Source organism: Sturnus vulgaris, chromosome W (genome assembly GCF_052056855.1).
Source record: "Sturnus vulgaris isolate bStuVul1 chromosome W, bStuVul1.hap1, whole genome shotgun sequence".
Classification (NCBI taxonomy): Eukaryota; Metazoa; Chordata; class Aves; order Passeriformes; family Sturnidae; genus Sturnus; species Sturnus vulgaris.
Genome location: NC_142282.1, coordinates 66,152,572 through 66,177,590, shown reverse-complemented (window position 1 = coordinate 66,177,590; position 25,019 = coordinate 66,152,572). Strand labels below are relative to the sequence as shown.

Genomic DNA, 25,019 nt, shown 5'->3' with positions numbered 1-25,019 from the left:
GATGGTGGGTTCAGTGTCAAGTGGCAGAGCCCTCAGAATAGTTTTACATTGTTCGTTAGCATTGCTCATAGCAACTTCACTTAAAAGTTCTTTTTGTGCTTCTGTGCTTTCTATTTGTTTTTCCAGGGCATCTTTCAATCTATCTACAAATTTTATGAAACTCTCATCCACCCTTTGTTTGATATTAGGGAAAGACAGGGTAGGAATAGAGTCATCAGGAGTGAGGAATAATGATGTTTTTGCTGCATTAGATATGTCTTGCAGTGTTTCCTCAGGTAAAGTGCTAGCTTGTTCTGAAGGTTTGCAAAAATCACCTTCTCCTGCTAGCTGTTCAACAGTGAAATTCTGTCGATTTGAATCTTTGGAATATTTATCAGATAGTGTTTTTAATTGCTTTTTCCAATCCCTTTCCCATAACATATATTCAGCTGGGGAGAGAAGACAATTTGCAAGATTTCTGAGATCATGTGGGACTAAAATGTGAGCAGAAAACAGTGCTTCTAAGAAGTTTCTAAAGATGTGAGCTGATCTCCCATGGTCTTTTGCGATTTTTGACAATTATGTCAATTGTTTAGTATTAATTGTTTCCCACTCTGATCTGTTTGTGGCACCTCCCAGTTTGCCTTTTTTATAAATTACAAGAAAGGCAGAGATCTTTTGGGCTAGCTGCCATTCACCCTGTTGGGTTGCTTGAAGCTTTGTTTTTGCCCAGGGGTCAATATCATCTGAATCAGAGGTAGCTGAGTCACTACCGCTGTATTCAGAGGAACTGGAGCGTCTTCGTCGGGCGTGACGCTTTTTAGAACTCGAGTCAAGGGTTCGGGGAGGAGCGACCGGTGCTTGGGGAGGGGTGGGGGGAGGCGCGGAGGGGTGTGAGTGGGTGCACGGCATGGCTTGGCCACAGGGAGTCATCGGTGCAGGGGAGATCATGATGGTGCTGGCCGTGCAGCTAGGATGAGCCCTGGGAGGACATTGGGGGGGATGATAGATACCCGATACGTGTCCAGAGACGGGTGGAGGCAGCGGCGCCGCGCAGGGGAGCGGAGGGAGGGGAGGTACGGAGTTTGGAGTCATAGGTAGAAAGGGGGGCGGAGGAGGAGCAGGGTCTACTGCTGGCGCCAGGGATGGAGGTACAGTGGAGATCGTAGGAGCCCCAGGGATTGTGAAGGGCGCGTTAAGCGGAACTGGGGAGTTTGCCGGTTTTCGGGCTGGCTGGGCAGGAATCTGGAAAATCGCAACAGAGGAACTTAATTCCGGGACGGGATTTGGAGCGGAGGAGAGTGTGGGGAAAAGTGGCGCCAGGGATGACGACGGAGCAGGGACTGCGGGAGTTGTGGTAGGGAATGAGAGAACAGTAATGGGAACGGGAACATTGGGGAACGGGGCGGGCGCGTCTCCAGGAGAGGCAGCAGGGAGGGGGCTGGCGGGCGAATGTGCAGGGGCAACGGTGGAGGAGGGGCTGGTGGGCGAATGTCCGTGGGCTGCGGCGGGGAGGGGAGCGGCGTGAGGGAATATGGGCTGCAGGAGGGCAGCGTTAAAGTGTGTTTGTGTGGTATGGGGGAAGGTAGGTGCTGAGGAAACAAAGGCGACTGGTTGAGAGGCGGGGGGAGATGGGAGTGGGTGTGAACACAGCAGGGGTTGATGCTGTTATCGGGTGGGTGTCGGCAGGGTACTGAGCATGTGTGGGAGGGGAGACTGAAGCCTGGACGGGGGGGGGGGGGGCGTTGCTTGGAGCGGAGAGGGGGATGGTGGGGGGAGGGAATTTCTGCCGCATCAGCAGGGGTCTGGGAAGCCGCAGCTGAGGCCGGGGCCGGGGCGGGGGGATGCCCGGAGCTGCGACAGGCTGTGTGTGATGGGTTGACCTGGGACGAAGAAACTCAGAGAGAAGTTCTCTCTAAGAGAGTTTTCTCTGTGGCGGTTGGGAGAACTTCAACAGCCAATGGGAGAAAGTTAGTTCGCTCAGTGAACATACATTTTAAAGGAGATAATCCTAAACAAAAGCTCTTTGTCTTTCTGGTGGCTGAGCAGGTAACACCAACCCGAGCTCCCTCTCGTGGGTGGGGGAGGCTCGGGAGGCTGCTTGGGCCCCATTTGCAAACTAGGGGACCTGATGGCCGGGAGGAGGAGAGGCTCGTTGATAAGACCTTCACGGCTTCTTCCTCCACGGGCCTGCGGCTCTGGGGGGAGGGGGATGGTTCCTGCTGCTGTCTCGGAGCAGTTTCGGAAGGGCCAGGCCTGCCCAGCCCCCACGTGGCCTGGGGGAGGCAGCTGGGCCCCTGTCTGGGAAGCAGGGGTGGCCATGGGCAGTGTGGGGCTGCAGCAAGCCCCAGAAAGGCTGATTGACATCTCAGCCGCCCCCACCCAGAGCGGCCTGGGCCTGGCCCAGCTCTTGCAACTGTGTTAAACTTTCACTCTTTAGTGCTCAGATAAGATTTGCAAAACCTCCGTCCTTCATTTGAATAGGAAAGGAAATAAGGAGATATTCTGAAGTCAGTGAAGCAAGAGCTAGGGTTTTTTTAATATGGAAGGAGAATGAGGAGATGCTATGAACATGGCTGAAAATCCTTTTGTGAGATTGTAGGGATGAACTGATGTACTAAATATTCCTATAAACCATGGAGAAAGATATGGGGGGTTGGAGATGTTCCATTTGATAGATCATTTGACTAAAAAGCACCTGTGTTGAAAATCTTTGCCTTGAGGAAAGAAGGGGATCTCAGTTTTCTGAGGATGAAGCATGAACAGAGAAAAAAGAGATGAAGAGAACCTTTGCTGTGGAACATTTCATTCTTAAAAGTAATACCCCATGAGACAGACATGGCCCCACATGCACATCTCTGGGAAGGCTGTGGAGTTGAGAAGAGTGCACAATTGCAGGGTTCTGGGCAGATGCAAATCGTGAAAATGAAACCACGAGAGGACTGTTTTCTTCCTTCTTGTGGAAAAATACCTACAGCTTCAACAAGAGGAGGCTTCTCTCTCCGAAAGTGAACTGAAAAAGACTAAATTGGCAACTGACCAAAGTATTTGTTGTATGTTTGTTTTGTTGTTATGAAGGTTAGGAGAGGGAAAGAAGGAGTGGTCTGAAAAATCTTATTCTGAATTTGTTTTTTTTCCTTTGTTTGTGTAGTTAATAAATTTCTTTTTTTATACCCTCTTAAGTTTTAGGCCTGCCTTGCATTTTCTCCTGGTTCTGTCTCACAACAGAAAATTAATATATTTAAATTGGCAACTCAAAACTAAGACATTATTTGGTGCATTGGCCAGGAAACAAAATTAAATCAAGACATTTTTTAGAGAAATTAAATTAAACCAAGACACTGTGTGAGGGGGGAGGGCACTAACGGCGATGAGATGACTGGGTTGGAAAGTGTAGGAGAGAGAAGGGCGGGGCTGGGAGTGATCTGCTCGGTATTAGAGGGGGATGGTAGAACAAAGGGAAGCATGGTTTGCAGGGCTGTGGGGTTGGGAGAGGTTACAGAGGTCAGAGTGGTGGACATGGGGCCAGCAGCCGGGCCCCCCAGGGCGGCAGCAGAGGGCTGACTTTCAGGGGCGATGCAGGGTTCTGAGAGGAAGGTAAGGGCGGGGGGTGGATCTGGGGGATGTGCGATGGTGGGTGTTGGGGTCAGGGCGTGGAGGGGGGAGGGGAGTATGGTGTCTGCATTGTCCGTGCAGAGGCGGGGAGGGGAGCAGGACGGGGGTCTGAGTTTAAACAGGGAGAAGGTGGAAAAGATAAGAGTGGGGAGGGTGGTGGAGGCTTAGGAGAAGTAGGTTTTTTAACTTTTTTTCATCTTGCTCTTATGATATCTTGGAAAAGAGGTATGAAAGAGGACAGAAAAATCTCCATTTGCTTGGCATTCGTATATCTTTGTCCCCACTGAGTCACAAAAGGAATCTAGAAGGACAGTTTGGCTATTAAAGTTGGAAAATTGAGAAGAAATCAATTTTATGAGTTTTTTCAAAGTAGTTTTAGAGTGAATGCCTTTTGAGAAAGAAAAGTTGTCAGCAGATAGGATAAGTCGGATTTGGGAATATAGATCTCTTTCATTATGGGATAACTGGACTTTTGTGAGAATCTATCCCATAATGAACTCTTTGCCAAACCAGCAGAAAAAAAAGAGGAAAAAAAAAAAAGAAAAAAAGAAAAAACAAAGATGACCCAAAAGTGAAAGACATGCTTAGAAAGGCTGATATGCTCACAAATTCTCAGCCGAGATGGGTCAGGATCTGCTGGCTGGTGCTAGCTGTCGTCCAGTCTCAGGTTGTTGGAGTCTCTGGAGGGGTAACTTTTTTTAAAACAAAAAAGCTACCTGCCGAGGTGGTGATGTATTGAAAGTGGTAACTGTTCAAAGAACGCCGCTTACAGACATGTTGGCAGGGTTTCAGAGAGGCTGTTCGGTGGGCCACTATGTAGCTGTCGGTGCCTGTGGTAGGCTCTGATCTGCCACGATGAGCCCAGATAGGTTGTCTTGTGAGGGACAGCCTTTCTTGGACTCTCAGGCAGGTTTCAGCCACAAGGTACTAGGATGCAAGCAGTACCTCGAATTTAGGCTATCAGCTCTTTTGTGTTTTTTTTTGCTTGCAAAGTACCTTCTTGGCTAGCAGAGAAAGAGATAAGGAAGCACTGCAGAGGATGTTCCACAGAGTCTTTATTTCTTCCATGAAGGGGTCCCAGAGCAGCAAAATCCTCTGGGTGGGGTACAAAGGGGGTTTTTGTAGGGTCAGGGTGTCTTGGAAGTGGACCAATAATATCAGGGATACTAAAGTTAACCAACCACCATGTATTTTAGGTTAAAAGGACCAATTGTTAGAGGAATTAAAAGTGGACCAATAATTTTCTTAAAAGATAAAGCAAGGGTTTGCAAAGGAGGGAATATTTCTACTATCAGTCATTCTAAGTAAACAACTTCTTATCTAAGAAATTCTGTTCCATGGGGCTCTCTCTCTCGGGCCCGCTTTTTCTCCAGAGAGGGTCTCTGCTCCCTCCACAAGACTTTGCTTCACATAGCCCTGGACCAGTCTATCTCAATGCCCCTGAAGGACTCTGAAGAGCACTAAGCTGAAATGGCAGGAATGAGCAAAAGTTCCGGGGCTGGTGGACGAGATGTATCAGAAAACTCCGCGACAATAGTTGTAACTGAGGGACGTCCCGGCAGGGCAGGGAGGTGTGGGACTACAGCGTAGAGAAATCCAGAGCAGTGCCGAAGAAGTGGGGGGTTGGTGCAGCTACGGCCAGCTCCGAGCAGGGCAGAGGTGGGTCAGGATTCCCTGGCACCTGAGCAGATGGTGATAAGTCCCTCTTTTAGTGAGGTACGTGTTAATAAGGTCCCAGGTCAGTGGCTGCTCTCACAAGCAGAGGCTCATCCCACAGAAGAAGCTCCGGATTGGGTTATGGCAGATTCCTTTTCCCAAGCAACAACAGCTACCATCCTTTTTCTGAAGCCACAGTGCAAGAGAGATAGTAGCTGTCCTCCACCCTCCTTTTACCTGGACCCAGCCAACCTTTTGTTTTCTCAAATACCCATAAGTACCAGAAGTCAGTGTTTCCCAGCAACTCATAGGAAAAATTCTATAGGTAAGAAGGAACAAAATAAAAGAAACCTAACCCCCAACAAATATCTTGTCTGATCTCTCAGAGGACCCTTCTTCTGTGGGAGTCCTGAGGGTTGAAGAACAATGGGCACCGATCTCCACTGCAACAGTGCAACATCAGCAACACCGCACCAACCGATACTCCATGATTCCCATCCATAAGATGATTCACAAACTGAAGAGCAAGGGAATGGTCAGCAAGACTCACTCACTCTTTAACAGTTCTATATGACCTGTGTATAAGTCCAGTGGAGAGTGGAGACTGACAGTAGACTATCATGGCTTGAATGAAGTCACATTATCACTGAGTGCTGCCGTGCTGGACAGGATGGAACTTCAGTAAGAACTAGAGTCCAAGGCAGCAAAATGGTGACACCATCAACATTGTTTAAACATTTTTCTCCATTCCTCTAGCAGCAGAATGCAGGTCCCAGTTTGCTTTCACCTTGTAATATATGCTATAAAATAATTCGTGTTACTTTGTAATTGAACTGAAATAAAACAAGATTGTATAAATAAAAAAAAATAAATAAGAAAATCTTTAGAACATAGGCAGCAGTGGAGGAACAAGGATTGCCTTACAAGAATTGCAAAACTACAACTGTTGATAAAAACAGAAGAACCTAAATTAGCAAGTTAATAGAAATGGCTCCAGCAGAGCTAGCTCTCCCAGAAACAGTCCTGGGAACACCCAAGCGATTAACACTTGATAAGTGTGGTTAATCAAGATAACCAGAGTCGTCAGGGAAAAACTACATCTCAATACTGGATTCCCCTAAGCAAATATCTGCGTTCATCGAAATTCATCGCTTCCCAGAAATGGTTTTGTCCAGCCCAAGGAAGAGAAAGAGAGCTACATGAATATGTGAAGCAACAAAAAGAAAGGAAAGACCTCTGCCCCAGGCAGAAAAAACTGTATAAAACCAGGACCTGCCGAGACATTTGTGAACAGAGGGGGATCTGAAGCGATAGAGTTCGAATCAGTGTGTGTTCACCTGGCACCCATCCCGGGCTCGGCACTGTCCTTTTCAATTGTGACTATCAAGGACCGTATTTTGGTAGCGAAATAAAAATCGTTTATTATGATGATATTTAATTCGGCTTAAACATTTTATTATTTATAACAACCTGGAGGGGTGTGCAGTATACTTGGAACCGACTGCTCCAAGGGTGGAAGCACAGTCCCACCATTTGCCATGGACTGATCCAGACTGCACTGGAAAAGACTGATGGTCCAGAATATTTGTAGTACATTGATGACGTCATGGTATGGGGGAACATGGCAGAAGACGTTTTTGAGAAAGGGGAAAAAATCCAGATTATTCTGAAAGTGTGTTTTGTCATCAAACAAAGTAAATTCAAGGGGCTTGCCCAGCAAATTCAGTTGTTAGCAGTGAAGCGACCAGACAGATGCAGACAGATTCCAATGGTGGTAATAACTACTATGTCCCCACCAACCAGCAAGAAGGAAGCACAGACTTTCCTAGATGCCATGTGCTTTTGGAGAATGCACATCCTGGAATACATCCAGATTGTAAGTCCTGTGTACCTCGTGATGCGAAAGAATAGCAGTTTCAAGTGGGGCCCTGAACAATAGCAAGATTTAAACAGATCAAGCAAGAGATTGCCCACACAGTAGCCCTTGGGCCAGTGTAAGGCCCCAAACAACTCATTTGATGAGGCTTTTAAAAGGACTTACAGTTGTACATGTACTGTGAGTTAGGTGCAATATATTTCTCAAGAGGACAAAACAACAAAAAAGGCTTTACTGGCAACTTTAGAAAATTAGATGACTTTGGCAAAAGGTTTAGTGCAACGTTCAATCAATATAAAACATTTCTCAAAGCATTAACTTAGCCCATTCAACTTAGCAAACTCTAAGTTAATTAGATTTTAAGTTAGTCCAAAAATTTTGAGAAGAGGGAATTAGAAAATGAGAGAAAGAAAGAATATAGAAAAAACCCACATAGAGCTATCAACTCTTGGGTTTCAGCTGTGTTCAGCTGTGACAAATCCCAAGAGGAGGTAGGGTCAAGACGTGCTCACTCCATATTCAGCTTTAAATACCCCTTGGCCTTCCTGGGTCCTTCCCCCAGGTGGGACTTCCAGTCATTTGGCCACTTAGGAGCTGGGTTGGGGCTTGTCCTGGGGTACAATGCAAAAATGTGTATTCTATCACCATCTGTTGAAATGTAGGAGGGGTGGTGATCCTTATCTCTGTGGGAGATATCCTCTGCTGATGTGCCATCTGATAAAATCAGGGGGATGATCATCGTTATCTTTTCACAACCCATCCTTCCAACAGAAGATATCTTCTGTTAATGGGCCATTAAGTCCTATTGTTTGACTGATAAAATTACATCATCCCATTGGGAGATGGTCCAGCCAGGGGGAGGAGCCAAGCCTTTCCTACCTAGATAAAAAACTGGGGTTTAGAAAGCGAAGGCAGCCCTTTCCATTGGATCCCAGAGGAAAGTCAGACCTTTTCTGCATCATTGCTGGACCTTCGGAGGAAAACTGCACCTTCTACAGGAGCACTGCTTCAACTGAACCACATCTGTCATCCAGAAGGACTGCAGCCATCATTTAATCGGACTGCTACCAACACCCTGACTGACAGGGTGTCAGGTTGTATTCTGACTCTGTCAGTGGTTTTTCTTTTGTATTATTGCATGTATTTTCTTTTTTTTCTCTTTTTTTCCTATTAAATTGTATTACTGACTTAAAGTCTCTCGCTGGTTTTGCTTTCAAACCAATACAGGGCTCCAGAGATAGGTTGTGGCGCATTGCCTTTGGTGTGCTAGTGATTGGCAGCCTCTGTGATGCTGGGATACAGGCTCTAGGGGTGGGGGGTGAAGGGCAGTGCATTGCAGCACGAGGGCAAGGCCTGATCTGCCCCTTTCCCCTCAAACATGCACCCCAAAATGTTTTGAGACATCAGTCTTTCCAGTCTCTCACAACCAGTCAGGACCCGACAGGATATGAAGAACCTGGTCTACACTTCAGCCAGGGAGAATGGTCTTTCCTGGAGTCTCTGGCAGAAGGTACCTGGGGAGACTCGAAGATGACCTTTCAGATTCTGGAGTCGGGCATACAGAGGATCTGAGGTGAGCTACATCCCAACTGAAAAAGATATTCTTGCAGCCTATGAAGGGATTCAAGCTGCCTCAGAAGTGATTGGCACTGAAGAACAGCTTCTTTTGACACCCCAACTACCAGTGTTTGGCTGGATGTTTAAAGGAAAATTCTCTGCAACACATCATGCCACTGATGCTACGTGGAGTAAGTGGATTGTTCTCATTACATAGCTAGCTCAAATAGGAAATCCAAATTGCCCTGGGATCATGGAAGTCATCACAAATTGGCCCAAAGGTGAAAGTTTTGGATTGTCATCTGAAGAGGAAGAAGAGGTGACATGCTGAGGAGGCCCCACTATATAACCAGTTACCAGAAAGTAAGATGCAATAGACTCTCTTCACTAATGGATCCTGCCCTATTGTAGGGACCACTAGGAAATGGAAAGAAGCTGTATGGAGCCCTATGTGGCAAGTCAGAGAAGCTACTGAAGGACAAGGTGAATCAAGTCAGATTGCAGAGTTGAAAGCCATCCAGCTGGCATTGGATATTGCTGAGCGAGAGAAGTGGCCAACACTCTGCACTGACTCCTGTCTGGAAAGGTGAAAAAACTCCAATTGGCAGCACAGAGGAAAACCAGTTTGGGCTGCTGAAGAGTGACAAGACATTGCTACCTGGGTAGAGAAACTGACAGTCAAAGTCCATCATGTGGATGCGCATACGCCTAAGAGTCAGACTAATGAGGTGTTGCAGACAGGTAGATATATTATAAAAGAAAGGCCTTATAAAATATGGTTTAGGCCCTGCAACTCTAGTTAAGCTAGAAGTAGCTTTTAAGTTCCCATAAGGAAAAATTATAAGAATGAACACAACAACCTATTCTTGGAGAGAAAAATAAGTTTGCACCTGCATTAAAAAATGAATCTGTCCCATGAGAATCAGTGAAGAAAATATGTAAGCTTATCTAGTGAGAGAAAATTTGATAGACATATATAATAGCCCTTACCGACCAATGAACTGTGTTTCACTGTATTGCTGACCAATTAGGTTGAACATAGTGCCTTCTCACCTTCTCGTATTTCCTATTAATATGAGCTTTGTGAATAAAGAATTGGCTTCCCTGCTTGAAGAAACTGAGTCCCGGCTGGTCTGTTACAATGAGGAGCACCATAACAACAAACAGGTGTATTGGGCTGCCAAAATCTATATGGTTCAGGAGACAAAGAAAAAAAAAGGCAGACAAAAAGAACCCTCCCAGGAAGGTAGGAGCTTACAGAGCAGTTCCAGTGGCAGATGAGAAGTGCCAGAACCTGCTGCTTCCTCCTGCTGCCTGCTGGACTGTAACAGTGGTAGGAGTTTTGTATCACTTAATTATTGGTTTGTCTCAGTCTCTTCTGCCTTCACTCAGAGCCAGGATTTAAAAATACACAAAGGAAATGGATTTTCTCATGTTCAGGCTTGGTTGTTTATTAAATCTTATCAGAAAGTACAGGAGGTTCAGCAGCACTTCTAGCCATCTGCTAGAAGTGAACAAAATGGAGACAGATACAGCTGCTACAAGGTCTCTTAAACAGTCCAATAGGGAATTAACACCTATATTATTTATACTTTTGACCCAATAACTAACTTCCCATGACCCTCAGTGTGACACTAACTGACCAATCAGAAACTACTACGTGAAACCCATGAAGAAGAAGGAAGATGAACACTGAGACACCACCCAAAATCCTCCATCTTGTCCCATACCTATTACTATATCATAAAACCCTCAAATTTAAAACCCTTTACCATGTGAAAGCACACACTTCTATTTAACTACACACCCGTGATTTTAACTTCATCACTCAAATTTGGAAGCCTCCTCCAAGGCCTCAGGTCAAAAGCAGTGTTCTCCAGGGGGTCAGTACCAGAAAGCACAGAAAGCTCAAAAACCCGTGTTTCTGGGATCCAACACTGGACTCCGCTGATGTTGGCCCTGCTGTCCTCTGAGTCGAGGGTGAGTTGGGAGGGAAAGAGCTGGTCTCCTGGTGCCAACATGGGGTGACCTGGCCCCCAGGGACCTGCTCACTTCATGCAGCATATACAGTTTGAAAAGTTCACTCCAAAAAGTTTCTGCTTGCAAAATGCTGAGTTTGTTTGTGTCTCGGTTTGAAAGACAGGTATGGTCTAAGGAAAGGCAGGAGCCCCTTTTCTGCGATGCAGAGTGCAATCCCCCTCCCTTTTAATTATTTTAGGTCCAATTCAGACACCTTCAGGCAGGAGATGTGGGGATGAGAATAACAGTTCTTTACTGGTATTTAACAAAGCAGAAAAAAACAACAACAGCTATAAAAATTGGCAACAGAAACAGTCTAGCTCCACTCCAGTCCCTCCTGGCCGCAGGCCGTCTCCCTGTGCTGTTACCGGTGCTGTGGGGGCAGGGCAGGTCCCGCGCAGTTGAAGAGGGCTGGGTGATGGCGGCCGCGGCCCAGGGGAGAGAGAGGATGGGGAAAGTTACTCCCCCCTCACGGTGTCGGTCGTGGTGCTCAGCAGAGTGTCCGGAGGTAGTAGGGTGAGCTGGGAGAGCCGCGGAGCGATGTCCAAAGGCAGGGAGCGTGGATCTCAGCGCTGGGATGGCAGGGGAAGATGCCAGAGCGGAGCCCAGGTTGTCTTCCCACTCCAGGAGCCAAGCGAGAGAGCGTCCCCCGCTCCAGACCCCCCTATCCCACCTTTCCTTTTCCGGTTCCCCCCCCCTCCCCCTCCAGCCACCCCCCTACGAGAGAACATTATCTGTCGTTTTAAGGTGTAGCCACAATTACTTAGCATAACAATGGGAGAAATTCCACAGAAAGAAAAGCGAAGCATTCAACCCCCAACATTATCCACCCCTGAATTTCTCCCATACTAATATGCTATATCAAATTAAACTGTTACATTATATATACATACATGCAGTTAGAGACATAGGCACAGTACTATAGGTATTTCACCCTAAAACAAGGTCTCCTTGGGGTATGCATCTGGTCTCTCCATTCTTTTGCATCACCCACCAGGTGCAACCTGGTCCTTGAGCGAATACAACTCCATGGATGGGATTGTCTTTGCTGGAGGCAGGATTCACCCAAACAGTTTTTCCTAGCATACCTCTCATGTGTACCACTGGAACCTTATCTCCATTCGATATTCCCAAGGGCTCAGATTGGGCAGGGCCTGCTCGGTTAGTGGAACCTCGGGTGTTCACTAACCAGGTGGCCTTTGGTAGATTAATCTCCCAGTTCTTGAAAGTTCCCCCACCCAGTGCCTTCAAGGTGGTTTTAAGCAGGCCATTGCACCGTTCAACTTTCCCTGCAGCTGGTGCATGGTAGGGGATATGGTACACCCACTCAATGCCGTGTTCTCTAGCCCAGGTGTTTATAAGGCTGTTCTTGAAATGAGTCCCATTGTCTGACTCAATTCTCTCAGGGGTACCATGCCTCCAAAGAACTTGTTTTTCCAGGCCCAGGATGGTGTTCCGAGCAGTGGCATGAGGCACAGGGTAGGTCTCCAACCATCCAGTGGTGGCTTCCACCATGGTCAGTACATAGCGCTTGCCCTGGCGGGTTTGAGGCAGTGTGATGTAGTCAATCTGCCAGGCCTCTCCATACTTATATTTGGACCATCGCCCCCCATACCAGAGGGGCTTCACCCGCTTGGCTTGCTTGATGGCAGCGCATGTCTCACAGTCATGGATAACTTGAGAAATACTGTCCATGGTTAGATCCACCCCTCGGTCTCGTGCCCACTTATAGGTGGCATCTCTGCCCTGATGACCTGAGGCATCATGGGCCCATCGAGCCAGGAACAACTCTCCCTTGTGCTGCCAGTCTAAATCTATCTGCGACACCTCTATCTGTGCAGCCTGATCTACCTGCTCATTGTGTCGGTGTTCCTCATTAGCCCGACTCTTGGGGACATGGGCATCTACGTGACGGACTTTCACAGGCAACTTCTCTACCCGGGTGGCAATGTCTTTCCATTCATTGGCAGCCCAGATTGGTTTTCCCCTACGTTGCCAGTTAGCCTTTTTCCACCTTTCCAGCCATCCCCACAGAGCATTGGCTACCATCCATGAATCAGTGTAAAGGTAGAGTTTTGGCCACTTCTCTCTTTCAGCAATGTTCAGGGCCAGCTGAACAGCTTTGAGTTCAGCAAGTTGACTCGATCCACCTTCTCCTTCGGTAGCTTGTGCAACCTGTCGTGTGGGGCTCCATACGGCTGCTTTCCACTTCCGGTTCATCCCCACGATGCGGCAGGAACCATCAGTGAAAAGAGCATAGCATGTTTCATCTGCTGGCAGTTGGTTATATGGTGGGGCTTCTTCGGCCCGGGTCACCTGTTCCTGTTCCTCTTCGTCGGCAAGGCCAAAGTCTTCCCCTTCCGGCCAGTTGGTAATAATCTCCAAAATCCCAGGGCGATTCGGGTTTCCAATACGGGCACGTTGTGTGATGAGGGCAATCCATTTACTCCATGTGGCGTCAGTGGCATGGTGGGTTGAGGGAACCTTTCCTTTAAACATCCACCCCAGCACTGGCAGTCGGGGTGCCAGGAGGAGTTGTGTTTCTGTGCCAACCACCTCTCAGGCCGCTTGGACCCCTTCATAGGCGGCCAAGATCTCCCTCTCTGTCGGAGTGTAGTTGGCCTCGGACCCTCTGTAGCTTCGGCTCCAGAACCCCAGTGGTCGGCCTCGCGTCTCACCAGGCACCTTCTGCCAAAGGCTCCAGGACAGACCATGGTTCCCGGCTGCAGAGTAGAGCACGTTCTTCACATCTGGTCCCGTCCTGACTGGGCCAAGGGCTACTGCATGAGCAATCTCCTGCTTGATCTGGGCAAAGGCTTGCTGCTGCTCAGGGCCCCAGTGGAAATCGTTCTTCTTGCGGGTGACCAGGTAAAGAGGGCTCACAATCTGGCTGTACTCAGGAATGTGCATTCTCCAAAAGCCTATGGCACCTAGGAAGGCTTGTGTTTCCTTCTTGCTGGTTGGTGGAGACATTGCAGTGATCTTATTGATGACCTCACTGGGGATCTGGCGCCGTCCATCTTGCCACTTTACTCCCAGGAACTGGATCTCTTGGGCAGGCCCTTTGACTTTGCTCTTTTTAATGGCGAAGCCAGCTCCCAGCAGAATCTCAATGATCTTTTCTCCTTTCTGAAATACTTCCATTGCCGTATCCCCCCACACAATGATGTCATCAATGTACTGCAGATGTTCTGGAGCTCCACCCTTCTCCAGTGTAGCCTGGATCAGCCCATGACAGATGGTGGGGCTGTGTTTCCACCCCTGGGGCAGTCGGTTCCACATGTATTGCACACCCCTCCAGGTGAAAGCGAACTGAGGCCTGCACTCTGCTGCCAGAGGAATGGAGAAGAATGCATTGGCGATGTCAATGGTGGCGTACCACTTTGCTGCCTTGGACTCCAGCTCGTACTGCAGTTCCAGCATGTCCGGCACGGCAGCGCTCAGCGGTGGAGTCACCTCATTCAGTGCACGATAGTCCACTGTCAATCTCCATTCTCCTTCAGATTTACGCACAGGCCAGATGGGGCTGTTGAAGGGTGAGTGGGTTTTGCTGACCACCCCTTGGCTCTCCAGCTCACGGATTATCTTGTGGATGGGGATCACGGCATCTCGATTCGTCCGGTACTGCCGGCGGTGCACTGTTGAGGTAGCAATTGGCACCTGTTGCTCTTTCACCCTGAGGAGTCCCACTGCAGATGGGTTTTCTGATAGCCCAGGCAGGGTGTTCAACTGCTTAATGCCCTCTGCCGCCACAGCAGCTATTCCAAAAGCCCACCTGAGTCCCTTTGGGTCTTTGTAATAGCCATTCCTGAGGAAGTCTATGCCTAGGATACATGGTGCCTCTGGGCCAGTCACAATTGGATGTTTCTGCCACTCTTTCCCAGTCAGGCTCACCTCAGCCTCCAGCAGAGTCAATTCCTGAGATCCCCCTGTAACCCCAGCAATTGAAACAGGTTCCTTCCCGACATGTCCTGATGGTATTAATGTACATTGTGAACCAGTGTCAACCAATGCACTGTGTTCCTGTGGCTCTGATGTGCCAGGCCATCGGATCCACACCGTCCAAAAGATCCGGTTTTCCCGTGCCTCTCCCTGGCTAGAGGCAGGGCCCCTCTAGCCCTGGTTATTATTTCTCTCCTGGGCATACATACTGGAGGTTCCTTCAAGGGGATCTGACAGATCATCCTCCCTTCTGTAATACCCTGCACCTCCATGGGAGGCTGAGGCTACCCTCACTTTAGTGGAGTTCCCTCTGTTGGTGTTCCCCTCCCTGATTTGGCGCACCCGTGCTGCCAGGACGGAAGTGGGTTTCCCATCCCACCTTCTCATGTCTTCCCCGTGGTCACGTAGAAAAAACCACAGGTCAGCACGTGGGGTGTACCCTCTCTCCCTAGCTGGGGGGCGTTGGGCTCTACTTTTGGGGTCCATGACTCTCACTGGTGCTGCACTGATCTTCCTCACCTCTTCCCTTATCTCCTTCATCTCCTCCTTAAACTCCTCTCTGAGGTCCTTAGCCACAGCAGAGACATGAGCCTGCACTGGGCCAGCCATCATACTCTGATAATTCCTGAGCCTGTTGGCAACAGAACCCACTGTCACTTGGTTGGTATCAGCATCAATCATTGCAATAAAGGGGGTATATTGAGATGGGCCCAGGTTTGCCAGATTCCACAACATCTGCCCTGTGCACCTGACCTTGTCAGGGTCATTGTCATGCTGTCCATCCCTCCCAAAGAGCACCTCCAGCACTGCCACTTCTCTCAGCTTTTGGATCCCTTCCTCAAGGGTATTCCAACGTGTTCTCTGGTGGTACTCCTGCATTCTTTCCCTGTGGACAAATCTCTCTCTCACACTCATTAAAAGTCGCTCCCAGAGGGAAAGGAGACCTGTCTCCCTTACAAATACCTGGTCCACACCTGAGTCCTGGGTCAAGGCTCCCAAATTCCTTGCCTCAGTACCATCCAGTTGCACACCTGTACCCATAAGGTCCCAGACCCGCAGTAACCAGGTTGTAAAAGCCTCACGGCCCCGTCGTACAATGTCTTTTCGCAGGTTACGGAGACTCTCGTATGACAGGGACTCGGTGATGATCTCAACTTCTGGCTCCCCTGCTGGTTGTGAGGGGCCCCCTTCCTGACCCTTATTATCTAGGTGCCTTGTTTTCATCTTAGACTTCCTAGTTTCCACAGGGGCAACTGCTGCTGGCTGTGAGTGCCCTTGCAGTTCAGCTGGAACCTGGACAGATGTAACATCTGTGGGTCCCACTGCTGCACCACCAGAGTCTCCCTCTTTAAGGCAGGGGGAGGGTTTCTCACCAGCTGGGGAGAGGTACTCCTTCAGCATCTGGCCCATCTCACGTATCTCCTTTGCTAGCACCCCCACCCATTCTGGGTGGTTCCTTTCCGAGGTGGGCTGTGGAGCAGGGTCAAACTCTGGGGTAATATCCCTAGTCTCTGGGATAGGATCAGGCTCTGGGGTAACCTCCCTAGTCTCTGGGACAAGATCAGGCTCTGGGGTAACCTCCCTAGTCTCTGGGACAGGATCAGGCTCTGGGGTAACATCACTATTTCCTCGGGTAGGTATCAGGGTTGTTATCCAAGTCAATCTCCCCTTATCTCTGAATGTTAGATAGAACAGGTTTAACAGGGATATAAGCAACACTAGCCACAATATAATGTCATTAGCATTTAAAGTGGATTGGAACCCCTTGAAGACTGGTGGGGTGAACTTCAAAAACCCTGTGATGGGTTGAGAAAAAATTTCACCTGCTGCCACTTCCTCACAGTAAGTACCATTATTGAAGTAGCCCCAGAAACACACACTTAGAGTGTGATAGCTCTGAATCCATGTGGCCATCTTCCAGAGAAAATTAAAAATCCATGAATTCCTCAACTGATCAACCCACATAATAAACTGGATAATAGCCACAGTAACCTTGGTTATGAAACTCATGTTTAAAAAAGGGCTTGCAAATGGGAGAGATATAGCAGTGACCACATGGAGGCCAATCCAGGGTAAGCTGGACAGCATGGTGTCACCTACCACAAGCTTGGGTAATTTAAGAACTGTTATCCCCTTTTCTACCCCTCTCTCAATGCCCTCAGGCAATGCCCCACGTTCCGGGCGCCAAAATCTGTCTCGGTTTGAAAGACAGGTATGGTCTAAGGAAAGGCAGGAGCCCCTTTTCTGCGATGCAGAGTGCAATCCCCCTCCCTTTTAATTATTTTAGGTCCAATTCAGACACCTTCAGGCAGGAGATATGGGGATGAGAATAACAGTTCTTTACTGGTATTTAACAAAGCAGAAAAAAACAACAACAGCTATAAAAATTGGCAACAGAAACAGTCTAGCTCCACTCCAGTCCCTCCTGGCCGCAGGCCGTCTCCCTGTGCTGTTACCGGTGCTGTGGGGGCAGGGCAGGTCCCGCGCAGTTGAAGAGGGCTGGGTGATGGCGGCCGCGGCCCAGGGGAGAGAGAGGATGGGGAAAGTTACTCCCCCCTCACGGTGTCGGTCGTGGTGCTCAGCAGAGTGTCCGGAGGTAGTAGGGTGAGCTGGGAGAGCCGCGGAGCGATGTCCAAAGGCAGGGAGCGTGGATCTCAGCGCTGGGATGACAGGGGAAGATGCCAGAGCAGAGCCCAGGTTGTCTTCCCACTCCAGGAGCCAAGCGAGAGAGCGTCCCCCGCTCCAGACCCCCCTATCCCACCTTTCCTTTTCCGGTTCCCCCCCCCTCCCCCTCCAGCCACCCCCCTACGAGAGAACATTATCTGTCGTTTTAAGGTGTAGCCACAATTACTTAGCATAACAATGGGAGAAATTCCACAGAAAGAAAAGCGAAGCATTCAACCCCCAACAGTTTGATTGTCTACTGATGCCTTTTCTCTGTTTCTTGGTCCATGAGTTGGACATAGGTGATAAAAGGGGTTACCTTTATAAGGATCCTTAGTTGCACAACTTGCTAGGTGGAAAGCGCCAAAGATGCATACGTAACATAAAATGCATACAATTTTTATATGTTTTATATGTTTAGCAAATTAGCATAACTGACAAGAATCCCCAATTAGAGACATAAGTGATGAGGTAATTCCTCCTGTTCAACCCTTTCTGAATCCCCACCCCCAGTTAGATAGGAACTAAACTCTCTTTATGAAAATGTGTCTCGGAGAGCTAGTTTCAGCCTTGGCTTCCCAGAGAATCTAACCTTGGACCCTCAGCTTGGAGCTTCTGGAGAATTTATTTTGTCTTTCTGTCTAACAGAGTAGGTAAAATGCTAGCTACTAATACTATAATAGGCTACAGAGCTACAAATAAATGAGTAAAGAATATAGAGAATATATAAAAGAAAAAAGGCAAAAATCAATTTGGCACCATTTCTCCCCTTTTAGAGACTAACAAGACTCTACCTTGTCTAGTCTCTACTCCCTATTTAACCACAGCACCAGTTTACACAACTAGCTATCATACAGAAACCAACTATAATTACAGCTACTATGAACATTTCTTTTATCCAGGCCCAGTTTGGTAACCATGAAATGAGGGTGTAGAAGATATAGTCAAAGTTCAAGGTGTTATTCCTGAGAGCTACTTCATGGAAAATTTGAGTCTGCTTCCGAATTTCAGTCAAATCCTTCTTAATTCTTCTACTCTGGTCCACATAAAAACAATAAGTGGTATTAATGATAGCACATACATCTTGTGCAGCCAGAAGGAAATTGAGATCCATTCTGTTCTGCAAAACCATATGAGACAAATCACGGATTTCTTCTTCCTGTAAGGCCGAAATTGTATCTGTAGTCTGTCATTCAATATGTTCAATAATGGTTGAGATATTTACAACTGCCCTCTCCAGCTTGGCTATTCCCAAAGAGGGGATGAGAGCTCTGATTACACTATAGAAAAGTGTGAGACATTGAATGAGGGGATTAATGGATATTTTCATCCTCCCCATCCTTCCATTTAGATCCTCAACATGATCAAATGTTATGTTGGGAGTTACAGACCCAAGGGCACAGGGTCTATCTTTATCTATGGGCAGAATTTTCCAGACCTCATTCCCACATATCCAATACCACGCTGTCCCATGTGGTAGAACTAGTCTCCATGATGTCATTTCCATCTTTCTCACAGATCTTGGGCTTATTCTTTCCATGAATTTGGTCTTATGGCAATATGAAGGAAGAATGCCTTTTCCTGTGGCATTTACAATTGAGCAGGAAATAGTGTAATTCCCGTGATCTATTAGGCTGCTAAGGGGTATAGGAAGCAGAAGAGTATTATCAATTCATTCCCACCTTTCAGAATGGTTCTCTTTCATTAAAAGACCAATCAGTGGCTGTTGGAACCCTGAAGCCTGTGAGTTTTAAACTTTCTGTGCTTTCTGACACTCATCCTCAAAAGAACACTGCTTTTGACTTGAGGCCTTGGAGAAGGTTTCCAAATTTGAGTGATGGAGTTAGAATCACGGGTGTGTAGTTTGAATAGAGGTGTGTAATTTTACATGGTGAAGGGTTTGGAATTTGGGGTTTTAGAATATATTAATAGATATGGGACAAGATGGAGGTTCTTGGGTGGTGGCTTCTTCCTTCATGTTCCTTTTTCTTCATTTCAGGTAGTAGTTTTTGGTTGCTTAGAAAGTACTGCAGTGTGGGTCACAGATGTTTGGTTATTGAGTCAAAAGTATAAATAACACAGAGGTTAGCTTTTAATTGGATAGTTAGGCTTTAAAAGACCTTGTAACTAGCAAGATACACCTACATTTTTCTCACTTTTTACTTGTTTGCTAGAAGTCCTGCAGAACTCTCTGTACTATATATAAGGATTAATGAACAACTGAATCTGAACACGAGAAAATTCATCTCTCATGCATTCAATCCTGACTCTGAGTGAAGGCAGAAGAAAAAAGAAGCCAGCCACTAATATGTGGCACCACTATTAAGGTGGTGCCCCATGTGAGGATTGAACTCATGACCTTCAGATTATGAGACTGAAAAGTAGCCCAGAATCAGGCAGACCCAAACCCTTTGCAGCACAAACAGCACCACTTGCGCGAAGTGCACATCCCTGATTTACACAAATACTGCACCTGCCACAAACAGCGCAAAATACAGAAACGGCAGTTCCTGGACTGAGCAGAATGAGTGGGCTCTCTCCCACATGCCAACAGATCACCTAGGTGCAGCACAGGTTTTCCCGGGTCCCTGGCACCCGTCAGCCATGGTGGCAATGCTGATGAATCCTCCCCTTGGTCAAACAATTACATACCATAATGCAATTCCACGGGAATTCCTCAGAGATCTTTTATTCCAGTTGCGAGATTGTGCACAAGAGCTGTGCCTCTCACAAAATGGTCATGCCCTCCACACACCTTCCATACAACAAAATGGCGGCATCCTGTATACTTCCTTAAACAATGCATACTTACTTCCGCTGGCCCCATTTTGTGAGCAACATGACATTCAACCTCTTGTTCTAGCACCACCTTTGGCCACTTCTATTACTGCACCCTCAAATACTTATACTATGCAACAGCAAATGCAAACACCAAGTCATTTTACAGAAGGGGGAGTGAATGAAGGAATGAATACAGCCTTGAAGCCTGAAGAAGGAGCATCTTTGCAGGACACAAACCCATGGAATACAGACAATCCACAGAATACTAACAGAGAATTAGTCCCATTTCCTCCTGGAACAGGAGCCATCCCAAAAAAATAAAACAAAAAATTCTTCAAAAGACATACTTACCAATTGTGATGAGATTAGAAGAAAGGCATTAAAGGAAGGAGATTTTGACATGGCATCAACACGATTAATGGCCATGCCAGTCAGTTATGGAAGACGAAATGCAAATCCCAGATGGGCACCACTGACACAATATAATTAAAGATCTGAAACAAGCATTGAAAAAGAGTGGTTTAGGGTCTCCATACTTCAAGCAACTATTGAAAGTCACCTTCAATAATTACGATTTGGTACCTTTTGACTGCAGATATATTGCCATGACAATCTTAACACATGCACAATTCATGTTATGGGAAGTTAAATGGAAAAGAGCTCTCACCAAATTAAGAGAGACCTATGCTAGAGATCCAAATGCAAACCTCACATTGGTACAATTAACAGGAGAGGCTCCTCTTGATAAACCACAAGATCAAGCAGCGACCCTGCCTCGAGAGGTGATCACAGAGATCAAAGAAGCAGCTCAAAAAAACATTCTGCAAATACAACCTACTGGAGTTCCAGAGGGCATTTATACAGAAGAAAAGCAAGGAGTATCTAAGTAATTCACTTCTTTCATAGATCACCTGACTCAAGCAGTGGAAAGGCAATGCAGTAATAAAATGGCACATCCCCATCTGCTTCGAAACTTAACTTTTGCAGATGCCAATGAAGAATGCAAACGCATAATTTTTGCCTTGCCTGATCCACAGCCAACCTTACCTCAAATGATAGAGGTATGCAGCAAGACAGGTACTCCTCAACATGTAGCAGCAATTCAAGCAAATGCCTTGGGAGAACAATTTGGGAAACTTCTAGAAGCTGCAGATCAAAGACTAGAGAAAACCCTCGCAGCTCTTCATGTAACTCCTCAACAAAACAACTCCACAGAAGTAATGGCAGCAGAACTTGCCAAAAGGCCATGTTTTAAGTGTGGAAAATTTGGACATATAAAAATGTATTGCCCAAAGTCTGCAGAAAATGTGAAAGCAACAAATCGTTGCCCAAGATGCAGAAAAGGGAGACACTTTGCAAGTCAGTGTCGTTCCAAAATGGCTGTGTTCCCTTGCCGGGAAACTCCAAGAAAAGCGCGGCTCACCATTGTGCGATGACACAAGTGATGGCAGTGGAACATCAGCCAGGGGGCCCTCAAAACACACAATATGTGGGGAACTGCAATCAAACTTCCTATGCAGGACCATCTGCCATTTCCCCAGCTACCCAGACCTATTACCCCTAGGGGCATGATGCTAAGTGGCAGCTTCCAAATTAACATACTTCGTGAACAAGAGTAATGCAGTGATATCCACAGGAGTCACTGGAATATCATGGAAAAGGCAAGAATTTTTAATCATAGGCAGGGACAGAAGCAGCATTTTAGGGTTCATCATCCATCCAACAGTAATTTCAGCAAATCATAATGAAGAATTAACAGTTTTAGCTCAGGCTGTGCAAACACCATTGATCATTCTGAAAAATACTCCAATAGCCACAGCCATTGCTCTACCATCCAATGCAATTGAACCAGGAGTCATGCCAATTGTGAAATAGCAGGTATCATCTGAAAGTGAAGACATGGAGATGGATGTCTTCTGGGTGAAACAGATAGGCCAAGATTGACCACAAATAACCTGCGACTTGACATATAATAGCAAAACAATCACAGGCATGTTGGACACTGGTGCAGATGTCACAGCCATTTCCTATATCTTTTGGTCAGGAGAGTGGAACTTGATTACACCTTTAAAATCTCTCACTGGGATTGGAGGAACCACGTTTTGTTTGTGGAGTGAGAACTCAATCATTGTTACAGGACCAGAAGGAAAGGTAGCAATCATTTATCCCTTCATTGTACAGAAACCCATCACAGTATGGGGAAGAGACGTCCTGTGACAATGGGGAACAAAAACAGAAGTGGATTTTTAATAGGGGTCACTGAGGCACTCATCACCCTGAAATTAACCTGGAAGACAGACAGTCCTTTCTGGGTGGATCATGGCCCCTGGAAAAGGAGAAACTGAGTGTTCTCAAAAAATGAGTGAAGGAAAAATTGCAGAAAGGACACATCAAACTGAAAAATAGTCCCTGGAATTCTCCAGTGTTATCCACAAGAAAACTTCCAATTCATGGAGATTGCTCCATGACCTCAGGAAAACCAACGAGGTCATTGAAGAAATGGGACCACAGAATAGCCATTTGTAATTATAGATCTGAAAGATTTTATTTTCCACATTCCACTTCATCCAGAGGATGCTTCTCGATTTGCATTTCCTGTCCCTAGCACCAACAAACAAGAACCTTTGCAAAGATATCATTGAGTGGTTCTTCCCCAAGGACTCAAAAACTCGCCAACAATTTGCCAATGGTTCGTGGCACAGGCTTTGTCTCCAGTGAGAGAGAAACATCCACAAGCAATGATCATACATTACATGCATGATCTGCTCACTGCAGCACCAACACACAAAGAAATGCAAGAGGCTTGTGACAGCGTGTTTGCAGAAGTTCAAAAAGCAGCACTGGAAGTTTCTACATCAAAAATCCAAGAAGTCTCACCATGGAAATACTTGGGATGGAGAATCACAGAGCAAGCAATTAGGTCACAGAAGATACAACTCAGAACCAATGTCCACAATTTGCAAGATCTGCAACAGCTTTTGGGAGAAATCAATTGGATCAGACCAATTTTGGGAATCGCCAATTATGAACTTGCACCACTTTTCAACTTATTGAGAGGAGATTGCCACATTAAATCTCCCAGAACTCTCACACCTGAAGCTCAAAAAGGCCTCAAGAAAGTTGCTGAAGTTCTTCAACAAAGACAAGCACATCGTTGTGCAATGTCACAGCCATACTTTCTTGCTGTGTTTGGAGAAAAAAATGCAATTGTATGGTCTCATATTTCAATGGGACACCTCAAAGAGAGATCCTTTGTTGATAATTGAATGGATTTTCTTATCCCACAGATCTTCAAAACCAATTTTTACAACATTAGAAATGACAGCTCAGATCATAATCAGGACCAGAGCAAGATTGTTGGCAATGGCAGGCAAAGATTTCAAAACAATTTATCTGCCATTGAAAAAAGAATATTACAAATGGGCATTGCAAAAATCAGAAGAATTGCAAATTGCATTGTTAGATTATTCAGGTGCCTGTTCAATTCACTTTCCAAGCCACAAGCTGTTGCAAGTAAAATTAATTTTTAGGGAAAAGCCCATGCTGAGTAAAGTTCCATTGAACGCAGTAACACTATTCACTCATGGTTCAGGAAAGACACAAAAATCAGTAATAACATGGCAGAACCCAAAAATTAAAACATGGGATCCAGACATTGAAACAGTGGAAGATTCTCCTCAAATTGTGGATTTGGCAGCAGTAGTCAGAGCATTTCAGTTATTTCAGGAATCCCTCAATTTAATTAAATATTTAGCTTACGTCACTAATGTGATCAAAAGAATAGAAGGGTCACTTGTAAAGAATGTTGATAATGATGATCTATATCATTATCTTGCATGCATGCAAAAAGTTTTACAACAGAGAAAAAACAAATACTTTATCTCTCACATCAGAGCACATTCTTCTCTTCCAGGATTCTTGGTGGAAGGAAATGCAGAAGCAGACAAATTAATGATGCCACTTGCAGACACCTTGCCAAATATTTTTGAGCAGGCAAAACTAAGTGCCCTGGTTTAGGGCAAATTTGGGAGAAAACCTCCAAAGGGCTCCCCCCAGGAAGCAAACCCAAGTGGCCCCTCCTGCAACCGGTTCGGGAAGAAATTCCCTCAGAGACAAGTGGAAAAAAACTGTTTATTTAACAGGCAAAGCACTGCCCAGCACAAAAAACAAAAAATTTTTAAAAATAACAATACCAAACAACAAAACCTCTTACCACTCTGAAGTGATGACAAACTCAGAAAGTCTCTCTCCTCTGGGTGGTAGCTTGGCTCAGTTTGTTGTCAGTCCCTCCAGCGCTGGAAAATGCCTCCACCCAGGCCAGGCTCCAGTGGGCTGCAGGTGCAAGCTCTTGGTGTTCTCCCCAGGTCCTCACTTCAGATCAGGTTCAAATAATTCCAGGAAATAAAAAAACTTTCTGGGGAACTTCTCGGCTTCACTTAGTCGAAAACTAACTAAAAGCAAAGGAGAGCCTTCTCCCGCTGTCCACCACGGTGACACAGTCCAGGAGATGAAGCAATGAAACTCCTATCTCTGTGTTCTGAAAACCACCCCCTCAGACATTCCACCACTTCTCCTTTCACCCCCCCTTCACTCTCAAATCCAGCCTTAAAGGTACAAAACTTGTTTATGGGCTAAACAGATGAATGGGGATACAATTCAACATCAGAAAGTCACACCAGGACACTAAGTCATTGTCTTGGTTTGAAAGACAGGTATTTTCTAAGGAAAGGCAAGAACCCCTTTGCTGAGATGCAGAGTGCAACCCCCTCCCTTTTAATTGTTATAGTTTCAAATCAGAGGCTGACAGGCATGAGATATGGGGATAGGAATAACAGTTCTTTACTGATATCTAACAAGGCAAAATAGCAGAAACAACAGCTATAAAAATTGACAACAGAACAGTATAGCTCAGTTCCAGTCTCTTTTGGCC

General features: G+C 46.4%; 1 protein-coding gene and 1 long non-coding RNA gene across 3 annotated transcripts in view; one reads left to right on the top strand and one right to left on the bottom strand.

Annotated features, from left to right (window-relative positions):
* Positions 1–1,061: 1,061 nt before the first annotated feature.
* LOC148220348 (uncharacterized) overlaps positions 1,062–25,019 on the top strand; it is a 33,464-nt gene continuing 9,506 nt past the window's right edge. The window contains exons 1-2 of one of the 2 annotated variants that reach the window (XR_015798972.1): positions 1,062–1,336; positions 2,708–3,161. This is a non-coding gene — a long non-coding RNA (uncharacterized LOC148220348). Of the gene's footprint in view, positions 1,337–2,707; positions 3,162–25,019 lie in introns of those variants that run through there. The other variant, XR_015798973.1, reaches the window with a different exon arrangement.
* LOC148220349 (endogenous retroviral envelope protein HEMO-like) lies at positions 18,126–18,815 on the bottom strand. Its single transcript, XM_088155763.1, is given in 1 exon segment — positions 18,126–18,815. A coding segment is annotated over 1 exon segment (690 nt).